The sequence below is a fragment of the Polyodon spathula genome, chromosome 47 (genome assembly GCF_017654505.1).
Source record: "Polyodon spathula isolate WHYD16114869_AA chromosome 47, ASM1765450v1, whole genome shotgun sequence".
Taxonomy (NCBI): domain Eukaryota; kingdom Metazoa; phylum Chordata; class Actinopteri; order Acipenseriformes; family Polyodontidae; genus Polyodon; species Polyodon spathula.
In genome coordinates this window covers 1,636,341-1,656,325 of record NC_054580.1, presented here as the reverse complement: position 1 = coordinate 1,656,325, position 19,985 = coordinate 1,636,341, and the positions used below count along the sequence as shown (strand labels likewise).

General features: G+C 41.5%; 2 protein-coding genes across 2 annotated transcripts; one reads left to right on the top strand and one right to left on the bottom strand.

Moving 5' to 3' along the window:
- Positions 1 to 1,399: 1,399 nt before the first annotated feature.
- zgc:195212 (DUF4554 domain-containing protein) lies at positions 1,400 to 5,744 on the bottom strand. The gene is made up of 7 exons (XM_041238019.1): positions 5,585 to 5,744; positions 4,736 to 4,857; positions 4,417 to 4,554; positions 3,753 to 3,851; positions 3,262 to 3,373; positions 2,464 to 2,699; positions 1,400 to 1,459 (listed from the first exon to the last, which is right to left on the bottom strand). Exons 1-7 carry the CDS (start codon positions 5,742 to 5,744, stop codon positions 1,400 to 1,402), a joined length of 927 nt encoding a protein of 308 aa, XP_041093953.1.
- Positions 5,745 to 14,086: 8,342 nt separating this feature from the next.
- Positions 14,087 to 16,500, top strand: cth1 (cysteine three histidine 1). Its single transcript, XM_041237995.1, has 2 exons — positions 14,087 to 14,149; positions 15,243 to 16,500. The coding sequence occupies exons 1-2, from the start codon at positions 14,132 to 14,134 to the stop codon at positions 16,260 to 16,262; spliced, it is 1,038 nt and encodes a 345-aa protein (XP_041093929.1). The 5' UTR covers positions 14,087 to 14,131; the 3' UTR covers positions 16,263 to 16,500.
- The last annotated feature ends 3,485 nt before the right edge of the window (positions 16,501 to 19,985 follow it).

Sequence of the window (19,985 nt, the reverse complement as noted above, 5' to 3'; positions counted from 1 at the left end):
GAGCAAACTTTTGCACTTGAAGAAAAGTGTAGTATGTTGAACATCAAATACATTTCAGAACGAGGGTTCATTGGAATTCAACCATAAATCATATTGCTTATCAACAAAATCCAATCTGGTTTAAAACGTGAATGCATCTGAATTGCAGTCATAACATATTTAAATTATTACCTTACATTTCTTTACACAAGTGAATTGTAAAAGACTCTTTATTGAAAGAGCAAAATATCAAATCAGAATTCAATTCAAATGATAAACCTTACCTCTCACCCATGCAGGTTCTCATAAAGTATATTCAGTATAGTACAGCTGTTTAATCATGTTTGAGATCATTACAACGCTGCAGTGGAAGCTGAAGCCAGTGTTGCAGTTTATAAAGAGAAGTGCAAGTGAAATTGCATATCACCTCAATCTGTTTCTACAGCCTATGGCATGTCACTGGCACAGACACAGACGAAACATTTGACAAATTCATTTTTTATGAAAGGAAGCAAATTCAGCATTAATATTTCAAAATAAGAACCAAACAACTTGCATGCTTAAAGTAAAAAAAAAAGGATTAAAAAAAATTCTTATCTCTCATTAGCACAACATTCTCAGAAAGCCCATTTTTATTTTCAATGTAAATCACTCTTGTTTCCCAGAGTTTCATTTTCACTTTCAGTCAGATGAAACCAGTTTATCCAGCCACAAAACTACAGGTTTACCTCCTGTGTAACAAGAAACAGGAGACCCATCCCTTGCCCATAGGAAACTGCGGTGAGTGGGGGGTTGTACTATGTGTTACACAGGAAGCTAACTTGACGTGTTGTGGCAGGATAAACGTTCTTCACAGGAGTCAAAGTGAAAACGAAGTCTGAAAAACAATAAGAGAAAGATGCTAGCATTAGAAGAAAAGGAAATGTTTTTAAAATCTTGGTTATTGCCGCACTCAGTCTTGGCACAATATTTGTTTGTTTCTAGGTGTTTTTCTAAACAGTATTCAACTTTTGAAAAAAATATGACCTTTATGTCCATATTTTCAAAGCATTTCTTTAAATAACTTCTATTTTTTCTAAAGGAGAAACAATTACGTAAATGTTACAAAATGAAAAACAAAACCCCTTGAGTGAAGAGAACTTAAAATATATGACTTGGTTGTTTGGTTGTAGTTTTGTAAAATGAACAGGTGTTTTACCTCTTTAAAAAAAAAACAGTAGTTAATGAAAGACTTGCATAAACGCTTTGAGAATATTGTCCTTCGTTGTCCTCCTGAGAATAACGCTTGGCAAGAAGTTTGAGCTTTCATATGTAGCACACTAGGCAGTGGACAGCCAGTGCTGCAGCAGATCACGCTAGTGTGAATGCTGTGCTCAGTCACACTCCCTGTGAACAGCGAGCTCCACTGCAGGGGCTCATTCTAGTTCCATTCAGAAAGATTGGAGACCTCCTGCAGCCACAGCAACTCCTCCTGTGAAGACTGGAACAACAGACACATTCAGACACTTAAACACTGCATTAAACACGTTGAAAAGAGCGGAGAGCTCTACACAGCAGTCTTGGTCTCATCCTCTTTCTTACGGTATCAAAAGTGTCTTCTCATCGTGACAGGCTCTGCTTCAAAGTGTTCCCAACAATACAATGCTATAAAAGACAACAAGGTCTGTGCTGCATTTGGTGGAGATGTGTCTTTATTATGCAAAAAAATGCCCAAATGATATTAGTATCATTTTAGAGCTTGTTTTAAGTCCTTGGTTCATTTGACCTGGAATGACCCCTATTAGGTCCACTTTATTGTCCACATAAACATATCACTATGCATGCTGTCCCAGTCTGGGCAGTCCCAATGACAGGAACCCACTTGCCTACGTCTGTTGATATTAAATGGATATGATTTGGGATGCAACTGCTCTTGTGGGATGTCTTGCTTATTAAAATGTTTGCCATTATGTTAAGATGTTATGGGATACCAGGGGCCAGTTTTTTTAAAGCTTTTAATTTGGATAACAGTGATTCAGATTTTGTAATCCTATATTTAGTGAGCACAATTACGTAAAAAAAACACAGATTTTGTCATTGTAATTTGGATTAATGTAATCCAGCAGAGAAAAAAAAAACAGATCAAAATGATCTAGATAAAAGTAATCTCAACCACAAAATACAGGATTACAGAATCCAGATCGCTCTTATCCAGATTAGAAATTTTGAAATCCGGCCCCATTATATTTAGTAAACAAGGGTCTAAGTGGGATTAATAGGATTTAAATGTCACACCTGAGTCAACTGTCATTGTAAATGGATAACATTTTAGAAAGCACTTGTGATATGGCTGCTGATTAAAATGATTTGCACATAAAGAGTGGACAATTACTGACATTTTCAGGGATCAAGATATTTATCAATATTTTTAGGGAGCAAGCAAGCAGTCCAAGCACCACCTACTGTTTTGAAGTATCAGGATTTCTCAACACCCCTGCCACTCACCTGAATCTGGTTTTCTTTGCCTTCGTACTGGCCTGCTTGTGCCCCTGTAGCCCTGCTCACAGAGATGCCCGGTTCTGCTGGCTGAGTGCAGAGGTACTGCTGGCCTGGGGAATGGTGCAGTGGGTACAGGGCTCTCCTCCTCTCTTTACACTGAGCTGGCTGCTCATCCTCTGCTGCAGGCTCCCAGTGCCTCTTAGAAGTGCTGGGTCTCATCTGGTCTGTAGCAGAGGCTTCTTCTGTGTGTGCCAGAAGGGAGAGAATCAAAACTAAAAGCTTAGAATTACAACTGACCTTTATGTTTCTCTGCTCCACCAGCACAAAGCAGAGGGAGACTGTTCAGAGTATAAGAGCCTCCCTTTCTCTTTCTCAGCTCCACCAGCACAGAGCAGAGGGAGGCTGTTGAGAGAGTATAATAGCCTCCCTTTCTCTTTCTCAGCTCCACCAGCACAGAGCAGAGGGAGGCTGTTGAGAGAGTATAATAGCCTCCCTTTCTCTTTCTCTGCTCCACCAGCACAGAGCGGAGGGAGGCTGTTGAGAGAGTATAAGCGCCTCCCTTTCTCTTTCTCTGCTCTACCAGCACAGAGCGGAGGGAGGCTGTTGAGAGAGTATAATAGCCTCCCTTTCTCTTTCTCTGCTCTACCAGCACAGAGCGGAGGGAGGCTGTTGAGAGAGTATAAGCGCCTCCCTTTCTCTTTCTCTGCTCTACCAGCACAGAGCGGAGGGAGGCTGTTGAGAGAGTATAAGAGCCTCCCTTTTTCTTTCTCTGCTCAGACTGTTCATTGCACTCCAGTACTGTACCTTCACTGTGATCTGAGAAAGCAGCACACAAGTCCTCCAGTATGTCGTCCTCTGTCTCTGACAGTTCCCCTCGGCTGGGTTCTGGAGGAACTCTCTCAGGAGCTGTCAAACTCTGTACAAAAAACAAACACCCACACACCTGCATTACACTATGTTTATTTAAGGCTTTACAGAACATACGAAAATATGATGAAAATAAAATCAGTGCAGGGTTAAGGTTGTCCGAACACAGCAGGAGCTTTCTGCTCGGCCATCAGCATTCTTTTCGGAACAAAGGATGCTATCCAGCAACAAGGGCAAGGACTAAGGCACACTTTCCAGAAGGAATGGTACAGTTTGAGCAGTAATAATAAAACCAGCAAGGAATTGCTTATATAACAATGCTCCTAGTTGCAGCTAAGCTGCTGGTTTTCTATTATTAAACATTCGTTTGAGCAGAACCCGTGGCACTTATTGCTAATAGGGAGGGTTTCCATGCCTCCACATCGTACCTTCCTGTTGACACAGGTCCTGCTAGGCCGGCAGCGGTTCTCAGCAGTCTCCAGCAGAGATCTGTGAACGGATGCAACCAGCTCCGGAGTGTCATGGACCTGCAGACACATCATTGAAGAGGAGGCTTCTGAACCACTAAAATAAGGGTTAATCAGCGGCCTGTTTATGTGGATAATAGCGGCATAAAGTGAAGGGGCTGAAAGCAAAGGTCTGTTTATGTACTGTGGGTGTTGATATAATCCACACACAGGTAGACTATTGTGAAGTCATCGTTTTCAATGGAATTTGCAGTTGAATGGAATTCCGAGAGATTTTTGAAAGCTGGTGATGTCAACTGAGCTGGTTTCGAGAATACAGGAAGGTAAACAGTGAAAATGGTGTGGTTTATGTCGCGAGTAGGGTTTCTCCGTGATGTGTTGTGTCATACAGCAGACGAAAAGTGTGCTCTGAATGGCTGGCAGATCCTTAGCAGAAGAAAATGCAGGAACACCTGTGTTGACTGTCACCTGCTCTTACCAGCCAGAAAAGCTGCCCCCTGCAACACTAACTCTGAGAATGTGAGGAATACAGCAGCAAGAAAAATCCCAACTCATGTAGTGCTGTGTGTGTCTTACATGCACTAGGGGCAGAGTGAGTATTGCAGGGGGACAGGCTAATGCTTACTCTTGTGATGTTAAGACAGCCCATCACCTGCATGCTGCTGAGACAGGCTGCTCTGAAGTCTTGGCTGGTGCTGCTCGCTACAATACTGGAAACAGAATCTCGAATCACTCGGAGTGCACACCTCATCTTGTTCTGGTCCTGCAGTCAATAACAGCACAAGAATCACTAAACCTGCTGCGAAAATGTTTTTCAGAAGAACTTAAAAGAAGTAAAATCTTAGACAAACGAAATGTAATATTAGGAAAAGATATATGATTCTGTTTTAATTTCCCAATAATATGATTGCAGTCTGTCGTGGTTGTTCCTGAGAAAAACATACCTTGTGTCTTTTCTGAAGCTCCCCCAAGGCTGTGTGGAGCAGGGAGTGAAGCGATGTCCTAACGATCTCTGCACTCGAGTGCAGAACCTGGTCCAAGTGCTCCACAACCAAGTCGTGATTCCCTGCCAGTGAGGAGGGGAGAGGTATTCCACAGTTAGTGCAGCATGGCAATCCCACACCAGGGACTGTATTAATTACAGAACTGTCTTTTAGCACCAGCGTGGGGGGGTTAGATGGTGGTGTTGATTAGAGCTGCTATCAAAAGTTGCTTTAGTATTTTAACTTAAATGTACGTTTGTTTTAAATGAAAGTCTTAAATAAGCACAACACATGAGTCACTTAAATAATGGCCTATTAAAAAAAATAGGCTATAAACTATTAAGAACTACTTCAAAAAACGGATTTTGTAATTATTTGTAATCTGGATAAATGTAATCCAGCAGTGACATTTTCTGAAAAAACGGATCAAAATGATCCAGATAAGTAATCTTCATCACAAAATATAGGATTACAAACTCCAGATCATTTTTATCAATTGCAAATTTTGAAAAACCGGCCCCAAGGTGTAATCATTACCCTGTCTCCCTGTAACACTCTCCCCCTTACGGATGCAAAGAGTACCACATTGGTTCTATGTGCTATTTCTTATTAATGTTTTTCTTGCATCCCTAGGAGCAGAGTGTGACAGGAGGCAGGTTAATAGTTACACTCTGGTGTACCAGTTGCTCTTTATCATAATGTTACTAAGCATTGAACATAACCGTGCAGGTGGAGAACTGTGATATTTATCGAGGCAAAGTGAAAGGTTTCCACATGCTCCAATGTATTGCAGATCTCTGCTCCACGTACCTATGAGATCGGGAAGCTGGGAGTGGAAAGTATCCCTGTGCTCGATGAACAGGAACAGGCAGAGAGTCTGCTGCACAGCCTTGTCCTCTTCACAGCTCAGGGTGTAGCTCACATCGGGACAGGCTGCACCTGCAGTGCACAGAGCTGCATCGGCACACATATTAAGAGTACACAGAGCTGACAAAATAATAGCAGCAAATCTCATCTAATATGCATTACCATATAGTACATTTTACTATATGAAAGAGGCCCACATTATTTCTCCATGCTGTGCTTCCCACTGAAAGAACACAGCTGACACATGGGAGCTGCTTCTGGGAGTCTTTGTAAAAAAAAAAAAAAAAAACAATTCTGAATGCTGGGTATTTTTAGACACTGACTCTGAGCCTATTTAGTTTAAAAATAACTCGTACCCCCTGAAGCAAAAGTCCCAGAAACATAGTAAAATTCTAGTTGTAAGAAGAGTATATATATTATATAGATATATATATATATATATATATATATAATATATATATATATATATATATATATATATATATATATATATATATATATATATATAAACTCCAAATAAATTAACTTCAAATTCACCTCAAATTCACCTTTTTTCATACAGGACAACCTGAGATCTACAAAATGGTGGCAAATATCGATGAGGTTATATTTACTGGAATTATTTTGTTTAACTGGGAGACACAGCTCTGAAATGAATAGGAAGAACTACCCTCCAGTACAGAAAGCATGGCACTGAAAGGTTTCCCCAAGCCTCATAAAGAGAACACTTAATAATAATAGTAGTTAATTGAATTCAACACAATACAATACAATTCAATTGAACCATTCCCAAGAAATATCAGTTGAATATGTTCTACGGCATTATTATTCAGATCCACTGCTGTTAAGATCACCTGCCAGCACCTGTGGGCCTGCACTCTGAACCCCTTGCAGATTGTATTGCTCCCAGTCCACTAGACAGACCAGGTCTCCAAGGAAGGAACTGGGCTTGCCTGTGGTTTCAAACTGCACTGGCAAATCAGACGGACCATAAAGGAATACGTGTGCTGAGTCAAGGAACCAGCCAGGGAACGGCCTTTTCAGGGTTAGCAGTCTAGATCCAAAGTAGATCGGAAATGATAAAATGAAAAAATGCTTTGATAGTTTAGCCTGTTTGTTTAATTTCTACAATATCATTTTCACATTGAAATGTAATTAGCTGACTTTTTTGTTGTTGTTGTTGTTGTTGATAAGCACAATCTCAGAAGTGAATTCAGTGAACGTGCTGCTGCAGGCACACTTATTATTCTCCAGCCCGCACAGCACCCTGGCTATAACAATGCCAGCTATAGCACAGACTTACAATCGCAAGGGGTAATGATATTATACTAACCCTATACAATCTAGCTATTTTCCTTACACGGCAAGCCTCTGTTTATACACCTCGCCATACCCACTTCCTATTTCCATTATTCATGTGCATATGCAGACACTGTAACCAGTACACTTCACGTCTGTGAACTATATCTGCATATCCACCTGAAACTCATTAGCACATTTAAAAGTGCTGATTGCAGGGCTGACACTGGGCTCCTTTCCCATTGGTGCATCTCCTACACAATGTATGACACAGTTACTGTGTCACAGACCTGTTGCCTTTTTTAGATGCTTGCAATCATTCTGAGTGATTTTTCTTGTAATTGCTCTAAATTACTTGAGCCATGTGAACAATGCAGGGAAGAAACTAAGACTCCTCACCCATTCCTGGTTTTAATATGTGCTTGATTAGCCACAGTGTATACTGTAGGTAACAAGCTCAGGTGTGTCTTATTAAACTCACAGTACAACCAGGAATAGATCAAACTGCTGTGCAACGAGAGTCTTATTCCCTTCCCTGCAATGCTAGCCGTGCCGTGCTGCGCTTGCTGTGCTATTGAAAGGATATGTGAAGGCCGGTGATCCTAGCTGGCTTGTTTGGGTGCTGCCTGAGGCAGGGGCACAGGGCTGCTACAGGGAGCATGGTGAGCTCTCCTCCAAGCCCTGACTCCACCACACCCTGGGGCAGCGAGAGAGACACAGCCCTGCCTGAGACTGGGTGCACCCGACCGCACTGCTCGACCTGCACAGAACCAGCAGACCTGCGGGAAGCACACAGACAACACGGAGTGAAGGGTACTAAAGAGCTTACAGTAATTGGAGCTAATAAAATAATACCATAAATCTTACCCATTTTTCACTTTGCATCAGCTACACAGGTTTAATATGTGCAGTGCTGAATGAAGCACGTTACAGCACAGCTGTATTTTAATGCTGAAACATGATAACTCCTACTACATTAGGTTAAAGGAAGCTCTCAGTTTGTATGCCTTATTACTGGGTTATCCGTTTGATCTTCCTGGGTCACGTCACCTCAGCAGTGTCTTCTGGATCAGAGCATGTTACTGGCTGAAAGCATGTCAGTCAATAGGAGAAGCAACTGATTGGTTATTGACAAGAAGGAAACCAGTGAAGAGGTGGGACAATTTCACTCTCCAAATGAAATGATGCAGGAAGTGCAGGACAGTCTGAAAACATGGCTTGTAAACAGACCTTTCTTTAGCCTAGTGTGGTACCAGATGATATGTTTTAAAATGAAAACACATGTGCTTCTTTCAGAGCTGCACATGTGTGCCCTACATACAGGTGTGCATGGAGGAGACACTGTGTTAGCTACAGTTACTTTAAAGGATGCTTTATAGACAACGGGAAATACATTTAAAATATATAGCTGTATAATACATAAGGTGAACCTACATCTTAATATATTAAACACATATAAACATATACAGTTTAAACAACAAATGATTTATAGAAAGACTGGGGGTGGGGATTTTACTGTCCATATTGCCTTACTCAGGCCTCTGACTTCTAAATATCTTGGTGTCCATGGATAGATAATCATCTTCCCTTCAAAACTATGCAAAAGATTTTCTTGACTGTGACACCGGCTTTATTTAACTGAATTAAGTTGGACTTACGTTAAATAGCGGGCACTGTCAGTGAGCAAACTCCTGCCCTTTAGAGAGACCCTGCAGCCCTGTTTATCACTGTGGGGAACAATCAACACTGAGCCTTAAGAGACAAAGCTGGGCTATTTCCTTTAATATAATAAAAACATCTGTTAATTGTATAAAACTAGAAACAGACAGCTAAGATTATATCCAAGGTCTCTTAAGAAAAAAGTTGTTTGTGTTCATTCTGTAGCATTATTGAGCAATTTTCCCCTTTCAATAAATAGGAGTGAATTAAAGACTGCAGTAAACGTTTTGAAACGCTTTGAAGTCCTGCTAGCGTTACAAGCTTTCAGCTATGCTGGCCCCAGGTGAAGTATAAACAACATACCTGGGCTAGCAAAGTACTCTACTGTACTTACATTGTTTAAATTCTCACCGTGTGGACTTGCTGCATAAGCAATGCTATTGTATTTGGATGTACTCTGCATTATTGCTGTTTGCAAGCTGTACCTTAGACCTAATGCACAATATGAATATGAAAAACAAGAAAGAAAAAGTAAAACGATCAGGATTACCCGTAGATTCTTACGGAAAGTGCCTCGTTCACCTGAAGCTTGTAATGAATTTTCACCTAAAAGAAAACTGTGACTGTGAAAACGTGCAGAGAAATTTCAGTTCAAGCCCTTTCAATACTCATAGCTACTGTGAAATAGACAACACTTAATAAATTCCAGATTGTTATACACAGAAAACACACATGAATGGAGGAACCGAACAGAGCCCAGGTTGGCCTACCTGTGTGTGTACCAGGCTGAGGCGCTGTAAGAATCGTTCCAGAGCCAGGCAGTCTGTCTGCAGGGCGCCACTCCTCTCACACACCTGCACGGGCGAGGCAACACAGTCACAGAGTTCAGAGACATGGGCCAGCAAGCACCACTCAAACACTGAGCAAAAAGGGGGTTGCTCAGTTCAAGTTATACCCAGCCTGGAAAAGCCACAACTCGGTTTAATGGGTGAATTTTACAGCACTTGGATATTTGTGGTTATCCAGGGATTACCTCTAAAAATAGGGAATTGAAATGTTGTAGAAAGTTGTTTCTTATCCTGGCAGGTAAAGGTTAATCAGCTTTATTTATTTATTTTTTAGAAAGATTTTTTTTTAAGTCTGTTTCGATGTATTTATTTCAAATCTTTTAGGTGTTGTTAAATAACCCCAAAACAGTCTTGAAAAGTTTAATGAATATCTCAGATTTATTAACAACAATTTATCAGCAAACACTGTAATAACTTATGAGTTACAAACTTTGTGAATCGAACCGCATGCTTTGTCTAAACTTTTGTCTATTTGACTTTCTTAATTTTTATGTTTAATTAAAATCTGATATGCAGTTCTCCAGATATAGGCAACAATGTGAGTGTGACATACAGACACTCCCCTAATCCCCAGAATCCGATATTCTCAACAACTGAAGTTAATAATGTTACTACCATGTTTTATGACAATTGGATAAGCGGTTCTCCAGATATATGCCAGAATGTGTGAAATGTGATATACGTACACATGGCCTTAAGACCGTCTCCTCTACTTCATCCCATGATAAAGACAGCACCCAAAACCAAGCAATAAAATACTTAGAAAAGAATCACATACCATTAACTGCAACTGAAAGTGAAGCTGGCCGTGTGTTTTAATAAAATCTGCAGTTTCTTCTGACTCCTCCGCATAAGTAACAGCAGAAAGTCTTTCTTGTATCTCTGAGAACACACAAGCCATGTATATAAACCTGGAGGTTGATTTCATTCATTCTCTGTGTGAATGTGGTCCTTGCAGGACCTGAGCTTTGCAAGAGTATTTACCTTTCTGAACTTCTTCCATTGGCACTCCAAAACTCCACAGGCCAGCGGCTGCAACTGGGGTACAATAAAACGGCCATGTGTACGAGGTGTCATTTCACTACCGCGCAACCTGCACCATTTCAGGTCAAATGTATATGTAACAAACTTACACAGTGGAATGTAAGTGGAATACATTTTAAAACTACAAAAAATGTCCTGTATTATTCCCCTTAGAAACGTTTCCCATACTATGAGCAAAGTGTAATAAAGCACAGTAACAGTGTGGTAAAGCAAGGTCAAGCATTGTAAAACACAGATAGATTAAAAAAACATGGCATGCATATAAACTAAGGTAAATGCATTGTACAGTATAGCCATGGGACAAAGCTTGGGGAAAAATGCAAAATGATGTGGGCTCTTATAGCATGATTCAATCACACTTTCAGTAACTTGTAGGTATGGCACCCCCCTGACATACTGTTGACCCTGCAGGTAAAGTCATCTTGGCTGGGTGTAGAGCTCACTGCCTTCACCAATATCAAGAGGCCCCCTTCAATATCCCCTGGCCGTCTGCGTCTTTCATTGTCACTCCTGATCTGAACTATCAAGTACTTCAAAACCTGGGGGGAAGGGTTCAAGATGTAAGGCTGACAGCTGTGATTCTTTTGTGGGTCGGAAAGATTTAACAGCGTTCTCAACAAAACCACATCACAAACCAATTACTACTCTTTTTCCAATGACACAATCGGGACAGGAGCCCTCACTGTGCAGTGGATATCCATTTTTATTGGAAAACACCACATTTCAAATTGCAGCATGACTGGACGAGAGGTTCAAATTCTCATCCCGATGGATATGCTCAAGTACTACCAGAAGAACACTCTAAACATGAATTCCTGTTTTTGTCAGTGAATTAACTGCAACAGCAATGGCAACAACATTACAAACTAGATTTAGGAAAGTCACTGCCATCGAGGGAAGACAGCTATTGAAAGTCTTTGAATTGAGCCTAAGCTTATTATCCAAAGTTGTCAGAGTTAGCTTGAGTGTCAAAGCTGGTGCTTTGGAACAGGAAAATAAAGTGAATGACTTTCAAGTAGGATTATTCATACCCTGTGTATATGACACTAATTTCTGGTTTGGACTGATTGAGGAGAAGTCAGATGAATTTGCTAACAACCTCATCAGATTCAAGTGGAATATCAACACAGTATCAGAGCATGATTCAGATTCCCAGTATGACCTTTTCCTCCACCAGGAAATACAATATCTGTCAAGCAGACCTGGAGAAACAGTCAGGCTTCTCAACATGCACACAAATTCTGAGATGGGGACACCTTTAGCATTTTCTGACAAACTAATAAAGCAAATTGTGTCCCTGAAAATCTATTAATTTTCAGTTAACACACTCAACTTTGCACATATTGCTCTGATTTTTTAAAGGTGGGGAATTTAGAGATTTTCAAGGTCAACGGTAAAGGTAACTGGGTCTGCTCAAAACCGAACACCTGGACCCTCTCTAACTTCTGAACCGCTGTTTCAATCAAGCTGCAATTTAAAATGTGGCGTTTTCCACTAAAAAAACACGACAGGTAACAAGTTGCATTAAAATGTGAGAGGGTGCGGTGTTGAGGGTTTCCGGATTCGTCACGGACTGACTGACCCTCCAGCTAAAGAACAATGCAGCAGGCTGATTAGGGTGCTTGTAGAAAGCAGACTTTGGGCACTTAGCCTAATCCTTCAGATTAAGAGCACCAATATTCAATCAAACACTAAATCTGAATACAGTGTTTCTAGAATTCATTAATTCAGCAAATTCTGAATAATAATGTAGAATTTACCATTTTACAGAATTTTTGCAAAAAATTGGTATGAGTGTGTGTTTTCCAAATATGAATAGTCTACAATGCATCGTAATAAAAAGGGGACACAATGCAACATTTGGATAAAAGATGTGTTGTTGAATTTGTAGAAGTCCCATGACATAGTTACTAAAAGGGTTATAATCTGTTTGTCTGGAAAGACACTGTCAATCCTTCTCCAGAACCACATTCAACATTTTATGTTTTATAGTGTAACATACAGTTACTCTGACCCTGAAACAAAAGAAATATATTTTGGATGAATAATTATTATAAGTAGAAATTAAAATGTACAGTGAATTGTGATATCAAGTGACTTCATGTGGGTCATACTTATTAGGTGAACAGAAATATAAAATTATTCTTTTAGTTACATAGGAAAAAAAAAAAAGAAAAAACAGTGGTATATTATATAGGTCTCCCCCCAAAACAACTACTACTGCAATAATAATAATAATAATAATGACGGGGTTTCTCAATAAGTAAAGTAGCATGCTAAACTACTTGTTTAAACACTGATATGAACAGTGTTCTGGTAAAGTGTATGTTATTTTGTTGAATTTACCTGGAAGACTGCTCTCTGCATTGTCTGCACTGGGGGGGATAAATAAAACAGACACAAAATATTAACGAGAAAAACAAACAGGATTCTCGGGAATAAACAACTTGAGCAGCAGGGCCGGCGGTTGCCATGGAGAAAGAATACCAGCACCAGCGCGCGCGGGCGACCGTTAGACTGCACGCGAGAGAAGAACATCGCGGGGTTTTCAAATCCTATTAAGAAAAAAAATTTAAAAAAAAAAACGGTTTAGTATAACGACTGTAGATCGAAAACCTGTGCCGAGTTGTTGTATTCGGTCTTTATTTTATATTGTCTGTATTTATTTATTTTTCATTGGGTACGCTATTTTCAGACTGCTGGTTTTCATTACGGTCTCTTTAGTTCTCACCCGTTTTCTTGATATTATTTGTTATTAATAAATACGTTCAACAAATTAACAGTTGGATGTTTTGTTGTTGAATAAATTATTAAATCAAATATTGCCAAATATCCGTAACTAACTTCCAAACCAGAGTCCTGCACTTTGCACTGTATTTTAATCAATGAATTACATTAATTGTGTTTTTAGCAAGGGTACGAACACAGGGAACGCTGCTGCGCTTGAAGACACCAGAAAACATATTGAACTTACAAAAAAAAAATAAAACAAATAAGAGGCGGACACCTGCAAAGTTGGGGTTTGTTTTTTTGGAAGGAAAAATAAGTTTAATTAGATATTCACATCAATAAACATGCCCGTGGGTGAATACACACGTATTGAGCCGAGAGAGTGGTGTATTATCTACAGTGTGCTGCTGATTGAAGTCTGCCTGCAGCTGTGAGAAACCACACGTCTCGGTCTGACTCTCGGACTCCTTTGAAAACCAATTCCACTCACCTGCGCGGTGTTACACTCCGGCGAGCCCGCCCCTCCCTGCTTCCGATTGGCCCTATTGAAGGCGAGCTCCGCCCCGCTGCGTTTCGAAAGCTGCTATTGGCCAACTTAAAATTTCGCGGGCTGAGAGGTGTGCCGACGGTTAACATTTAAGGTGGAATCGTTACAGAGCGCCAATTGTTGTCAATAAAAACAGAGTGGTCTGTGATTTAAAATAAATAAATAAAATAATTATATGAACTGCAAGACATTTGGAAGATAAGAATTATTTAAACATTGTTTTTCCTGCAATAAACAAGATCAGAACAATACTGTATCGGAGGGAGATCGTGCCGCCTTAACAGGGTTTGAAATTGTTTTCATTAGGTGTCGCGGGAGAGCGTCACAGTTCAAACTCTGCAGCAAGACCGCAGCGCAGAGGAAATGTTGCACGGCGGGCAGGTGAGTCTTGTCAAAGCTATATTAATACAAGTAACTGCTTATAATACCGTTACACTTGGACTTGTTTTACATGCATTTGGAATGAGCAGTTTTGAAATATTTTTGCATGATTTGCTTGGATGCCTTTATCTCTTGGCGCAGCTTTAATTGCAAACTAGCAAACGTACGTTTCCACCTGGATTTAATGTTGACTGCTGTGAAATGTGCTGTTTTTGATTTTAAACTGGACAGAGATGTGGTGCCTTGTATTGGACTAAATTAATCGCAAGCTTTCAAGTCCTCCAAAGGTCTCTTCATCTATCAATAATTAAAGTAACATTGAACGCGCATTTAATTTAAACGCGTATTTGTGGCGATTGTTTCAAATTGCACTGCGAATCCAATGCACAGTATAAATGTTTGTATATAAAATTGCATTACGTTAAACGTAACACAATGAAACTAATGTTTTTTTTTTTTTTTAATGAAAAAATATAATGCACGTGTGACATTTTTAAACGAGTGTTTTTCCAAGACAGGACTCTATAATCAATTGCCTTAGATACGGTAACCCAGCCGCGGCACAAACCGCGCACAGTTTGGTCTCTGAATTCTCGGCGAGGCGCTGCTGTGTGATCACGTGTCTGTCTAGGTGCTCTCCTACCAGACCTGGCTGATCCGGGCACTCAAGTGTGTGTCTTCTGCAGTTGCATCGTGATGTGAATTGAGTTTTTTTGTTTGAATACGGTTTAATATGTACAGAGATGTCTCTAGTTTTACTGTAAGCGCTAATGTAGTTCCTTGGGGTGCATCATTGAAACAGGCTTGCTAGTCAGGATGTCTTCCTGATTTAAAAGCTGATTTTGCCTGTCCAATATCATGCAAAAATATTTTTAAACTTGCACCTTCATCTTATTGGTGACTGGTAATTTAATAGTTTCACACACAAGCAGTCATCTAAAAGCTTCTTGCAGGATACTGGACAAGGCAAAAAACTAAAAGGGAATTGCAGCGCTCTGCAACTGTCTGCTTAATGGATCAGTAACTAATTTAGGTGAAAGCATTCAAAAATGTAGTGCTTCAGAAACAATCTCTCTCTCTCTCTCTCTCTCAGTCCAGCGAGGCGCTCCTGCTCTTCCCCTGCCCCGAGGATGAGGAGTCTCTGCTCTTCAGTGCCTCGGCCCTGTGGGGAGAAGGGGGACCCCTGTCCGAGGCGCTGCTGCCCCTGGTCGAACTTTCCTCCTCCGGGGGCTCCCCTCGGCCCCTGGTGCCCTGGCCCTGCTACCTGCGCTATAAAACGGAGCTGTGCACACGCTACACAGAGACTGGCACCTGCAAGTACGCAGACAAGTGCCAGTTCGCCCACGGACTGCAGGAGCTGCGTGCACCCTCCCGCCACCCCAAATACAAGACAGAGCCCTGCCGCGCCTTCCACACAGCTGGCTTCTGCCAGTACGGTCCCCGCTGTCTCTTCATCCACAGCCCAGAGGAGCAGCGGCGGGCAGAGGAGCAGAGGCAGCCCCACAGCAAGTACAAGACCGAACCCTGCCGTTCCTACCGGTCCTCCGGCTTCTGCGCCTTCGGGAGCCGCTGCAACTTCCTCCACGAGGAGGAGGAGGAGGGGCTGGCAGGGGGGCTTGGGGCTGGGTCCCAATCCAGCTTCTCCTCCTCCCCAGGCCAGGGCAGGCCCACTCACCAGCAGTGGAAGCAGCAGCGCTCTGTGGCTTGCCGCACTTTCCTAGCCTTTGGTTTCTGCCTCTACGGGGCGCGGTGCCGCTATAAGCACAGCGTAGAGAAGCGCCAGCCTGAGCTGGCATCCAGCACCTGGCCTGTTTCTCCTTCTCTGCCACCTTCCATCTACAGCCTGGGGCTTTCCAACCTGGCCCAGCCCGGTGGGAGAGCCCCCTCCCCAGCCTCGGACGGGCTGCCCTGCTCCTCTTCGTGTTCCTCCGTCACCCCGGATTACCATGGCGACAGCCCCTCGCCAGTGCCGCCCGAGCTGCTGGCTAACAATGCGTTCACCTTCACCAACCAACACATCTCTGACCTGCTGCTGCCCCTGGCCTGGAGACTGCAGGACCTGGAGGACCGTCAGCGGGGGCTATCCCCAGAGCCAGGCTACCTGGAGCTGTGAGCACAAACTCCAGCACCCTGCTCGCAAACTGGGCCCAGCTTTGATTCTGGTTAATCGGCAGAAGCGTTGTTGGTTTCCAGCGGTCCTCCTGCAGTGCTGTGTCTCGAACCAGTTCTCTTCCATGTGTTCTACACCCACACTATTTCAAACATTGAGCAATTGTTAATTCTATTTCTTTTTAATCCAAGCATAGCAGTGTTGCTTTTTTTTCAATCGGGAATGTGTGTGTGTTTTTTTTTTTTTTTTTTATTTTTAAATATTGCACGAAACAAATAAGCTGTTCACAAATTACAGACTTGGAACTAGTTTGGGCTGCTCAGATGAACACTAAGAGTAATATATGCTGTTCCAATTAATGCTGCTTTTGGCGTTTATTATTATTTAAATGTACATCTATCTTGCGTATGAAGTACAGGAGCCTGTAGGTTGTGTGTGTGTGTGTATTGAAGTAGATGGAGCCTGTTATTGGGATGCCCTTGTCGTGATGGTGGTTTTAAGCGCGGCTGGGTTGGCGTCTGTGCCACGGCTCGTCTGGCGAATTTCTGCAATGACCGACAGCGGTACACGTGTAGGGTTGGGTCTGTTAGATTTTGCTACTGAATCTAGAGTTTGCAGATAATCAGAATTACAAATTGTCTTTCGTTTACCTTGATTTGGGTTTTTAGAGTATTTGAGTGTGTGATCAGACTTCTAGAAATGACTCTAGAACTGCAGGCCTCCAGGAACACTGGGAGTCCGAACCTGATTTTAAACTTTAACCAGGGCTGGGTCTCCTGTAGATTGGGCTGTGTGTGTGGAAGTGTATGCTGTGTGTGTATATTGTATAGGTGATTTTATAACCGCTGGTTTTAATCAAAGGATAAATGTTTATTTATGAAATACTTTAATAACTTAATTTGCTTAATTTAACCCCTCTTTGTTAATGTTTATTTAAGGTTAACACTGTTCATAGTAATTTTGGTTTTTAAACTGCTGCCTTGTACAGAAATGTACATTTTAATAAAACTCAAATTGTAATGTGTGTTTTGTTTTTTGGGAAGGTTGCCCCCCCCCCCCCATTTTATACATCCTACATGCTTGTTTTAATTGGTATTTATTTTTATATGCCTGGCTCACAATTTGGTTAACAAAAGTAGCAACAGAGAACTTTCCCTTCACAGTATGAATTTAAAAAAAAAAAATTGTACTTGTGCAACATCCTGTTTTATTTTTTGTTAGAACTTGGTTAGTCCTATTAGTTTTGCCACTAGGGGGTGTAGAATGTTGAAGTGTTAAACATTTCAAAATTAAACAAAATTAAACATTTCTCTTCAGTATGTAGTTAGCATTGTTTCGTGTGTGTACAGAGCAACTGTTGGACAATTTACTATTTGATACTTCAGTCTCATTCTGCATTCAGATTCACAAAGTGCTGTACACAAATGTTGCAGTGGTTTATCACCTCTAGAAACTCTCCACTGTGATCCAGAACTCCTACTGCAGTGTGGTGTTCTGTACTGGGGCTGTGCCTCTCCAGCGCTCGGGGGCAGCGCTGCACCACACTGCACAGGTAGAATGACCTGGTTTAGGACCTCGGCTGGAGGTTTCCTTTGTTCAATTTAAAATTAACATTTCTGCAACAAAGGCCTGACATTAAATCGAATATTACCAAGTTACTTATGATGCCAGAATGCACTTCATTTATTAATAGACATGAAGGGCCAGAATTCCTCCTTGCCTAGTGTGTATTCATGTAATGTTTATTGAGAAGATTGATCTTAAACTCAAACCTGGGAATCCACTAGACTGGTGCTCCTGGGACAAATCATCTAATAAAGATGGGGTGATGTGTATTTGGTAATTTAGAGGTGTAAATGTGTTTACTGTACTAACAAATTCAGAGAAACTGCAGAGACCTGCAAAAGAAAACCAGTGTATAATGGCAAATTGCACATACAGATTATATAGTGTTTCTCTTGAGCATGTAAGGAAACTTTAATGGGAGACTAGGCTTATTTTAATTGGTGGTCCAGTGGTTAGAGAAAGGGGCTTGTTACCAGGAGGTTCCACTGACTCCCTGTGTATGTGTGACCCTGAGCAAGTCACTGAACCTCCTTGTGCTCCTTCCTCGAAGGGTAGGCTGTCTCCATAGCGACAGAGGATCACTTCGACAGCGTACTGCTAGATGTCTCCTTTACAAGGACCTGTGAACGGTTGTAGGGTATCCAGGTACATGTTATAGCCTTACAAAAGCACCATACTAGATTATTTTAAATCAGGCACATGTTATAGCCTTTACAAAAAGTACTATAGTATTACTATAAGAATATACTCTAGTAAAATGAGAATACTATAATGATCAGTACTATGATACTGTAGGCTTCAATTAAATGTCTATTGTACTGTGCAATACACAGCACAGTATCTGCTTGCCCTAATGGGTTATACAACTAAAACAAAAACCCTCAAAAAGGGACGTTTCATGAAAAATTGTGCGCAGAACTTTGTTTATTAATTTATTAATAATGTGACAGTCTGGCAAGCAGTTTCTCTTCACTAATCAGTTTTGTCCTGACATGCACTGTGTTTTGCGAGGGGTTGCACTGCAGTTAGTTAATTGTGGTTTGACCCTTCAAGCTCATCAAACCCTTATTCTTTTCCTAGATATACGGGGAAATCAGACAATATGTTAGTAAACCTTAAACTTCCACCTACACCTCGTTCCATACAGCAAAGAACATTTTCCAAGCATCTGAGTGGAGAGTATTTTAACTTTTTATTCAATACCCTTGCTTTCAGTTTCTACACAAACATCAATCAAACACCTTTATTTATAAGCGCCTTTCCTAGTGCTTTACAAGATGCAGCAAAAAAAATGCATAATACATTAAATACAGTATAAAGCAATGCATAATACATTAAATACAGTAAAAACAAAGCATAATACATTAAATACAAGGCTAGGATGTGAAGAAAAAACTCTAGAACATTGTGGATGCTTAAAAAGTATAACAGGCTTAAGGAGCATGGAGAGCAAGAGAGAACAGGTGGGTCTTGAGAGTCGATATAAAGCGAACGAGGGTGGGAGCATCATGCACCAAAGCTGGGAGAGAGTTCCATGAAGCTAAACGAGCGTTCTCCAAGTGTGGTGCTCTATTGCTTGGGGAGATCCAGCAGGTCAGAGTTGGTGGACCTCAGCTTGCGGGCTGGGACACAGCGGGTCAGCAGGTTGAGGAGGTACTCAGGACCTGTGTGATGAAGGGCATTGTAGGTGAGCAGGAGAGTTTTGAACATAATCCTGAACTTTACATGTAGCCAGTGCAGCTGGGCACGATGGAGGATGATGTGATCATGTTTTTTTAATCTGGTAAGGATCCTGGCGCTGGCATTGTGAACTAGCTGCAGTCGGTGTATGGCGCGTATGGGGAGTGCACCATATAGAGAGTTGCAGTAGTTGAGTCGAGAGGAGACAAATGCATGACAAAGTATCTCCGCGTCCAGGAGGGAAAGGTAGGGACGGACTTTGGAGATGTTTCGAAGATGGTAGAAGGTTTGACCACAGAGGAGATGTGGGCATCAAAGGAGAGGTTGCTGTCCAGAAGTACACCAAGGCTTCATACAGTGGGGTAGGCAGCAACAGACAGTTTCCGAGGTTCAGGGCAGCTATGTTGAGAATCTTAAGTTGAGTTTTAGATCCTCCTAGAACGAGTTAGGATTTGCTAGTGTTCAGTTGAAGAAAACTGG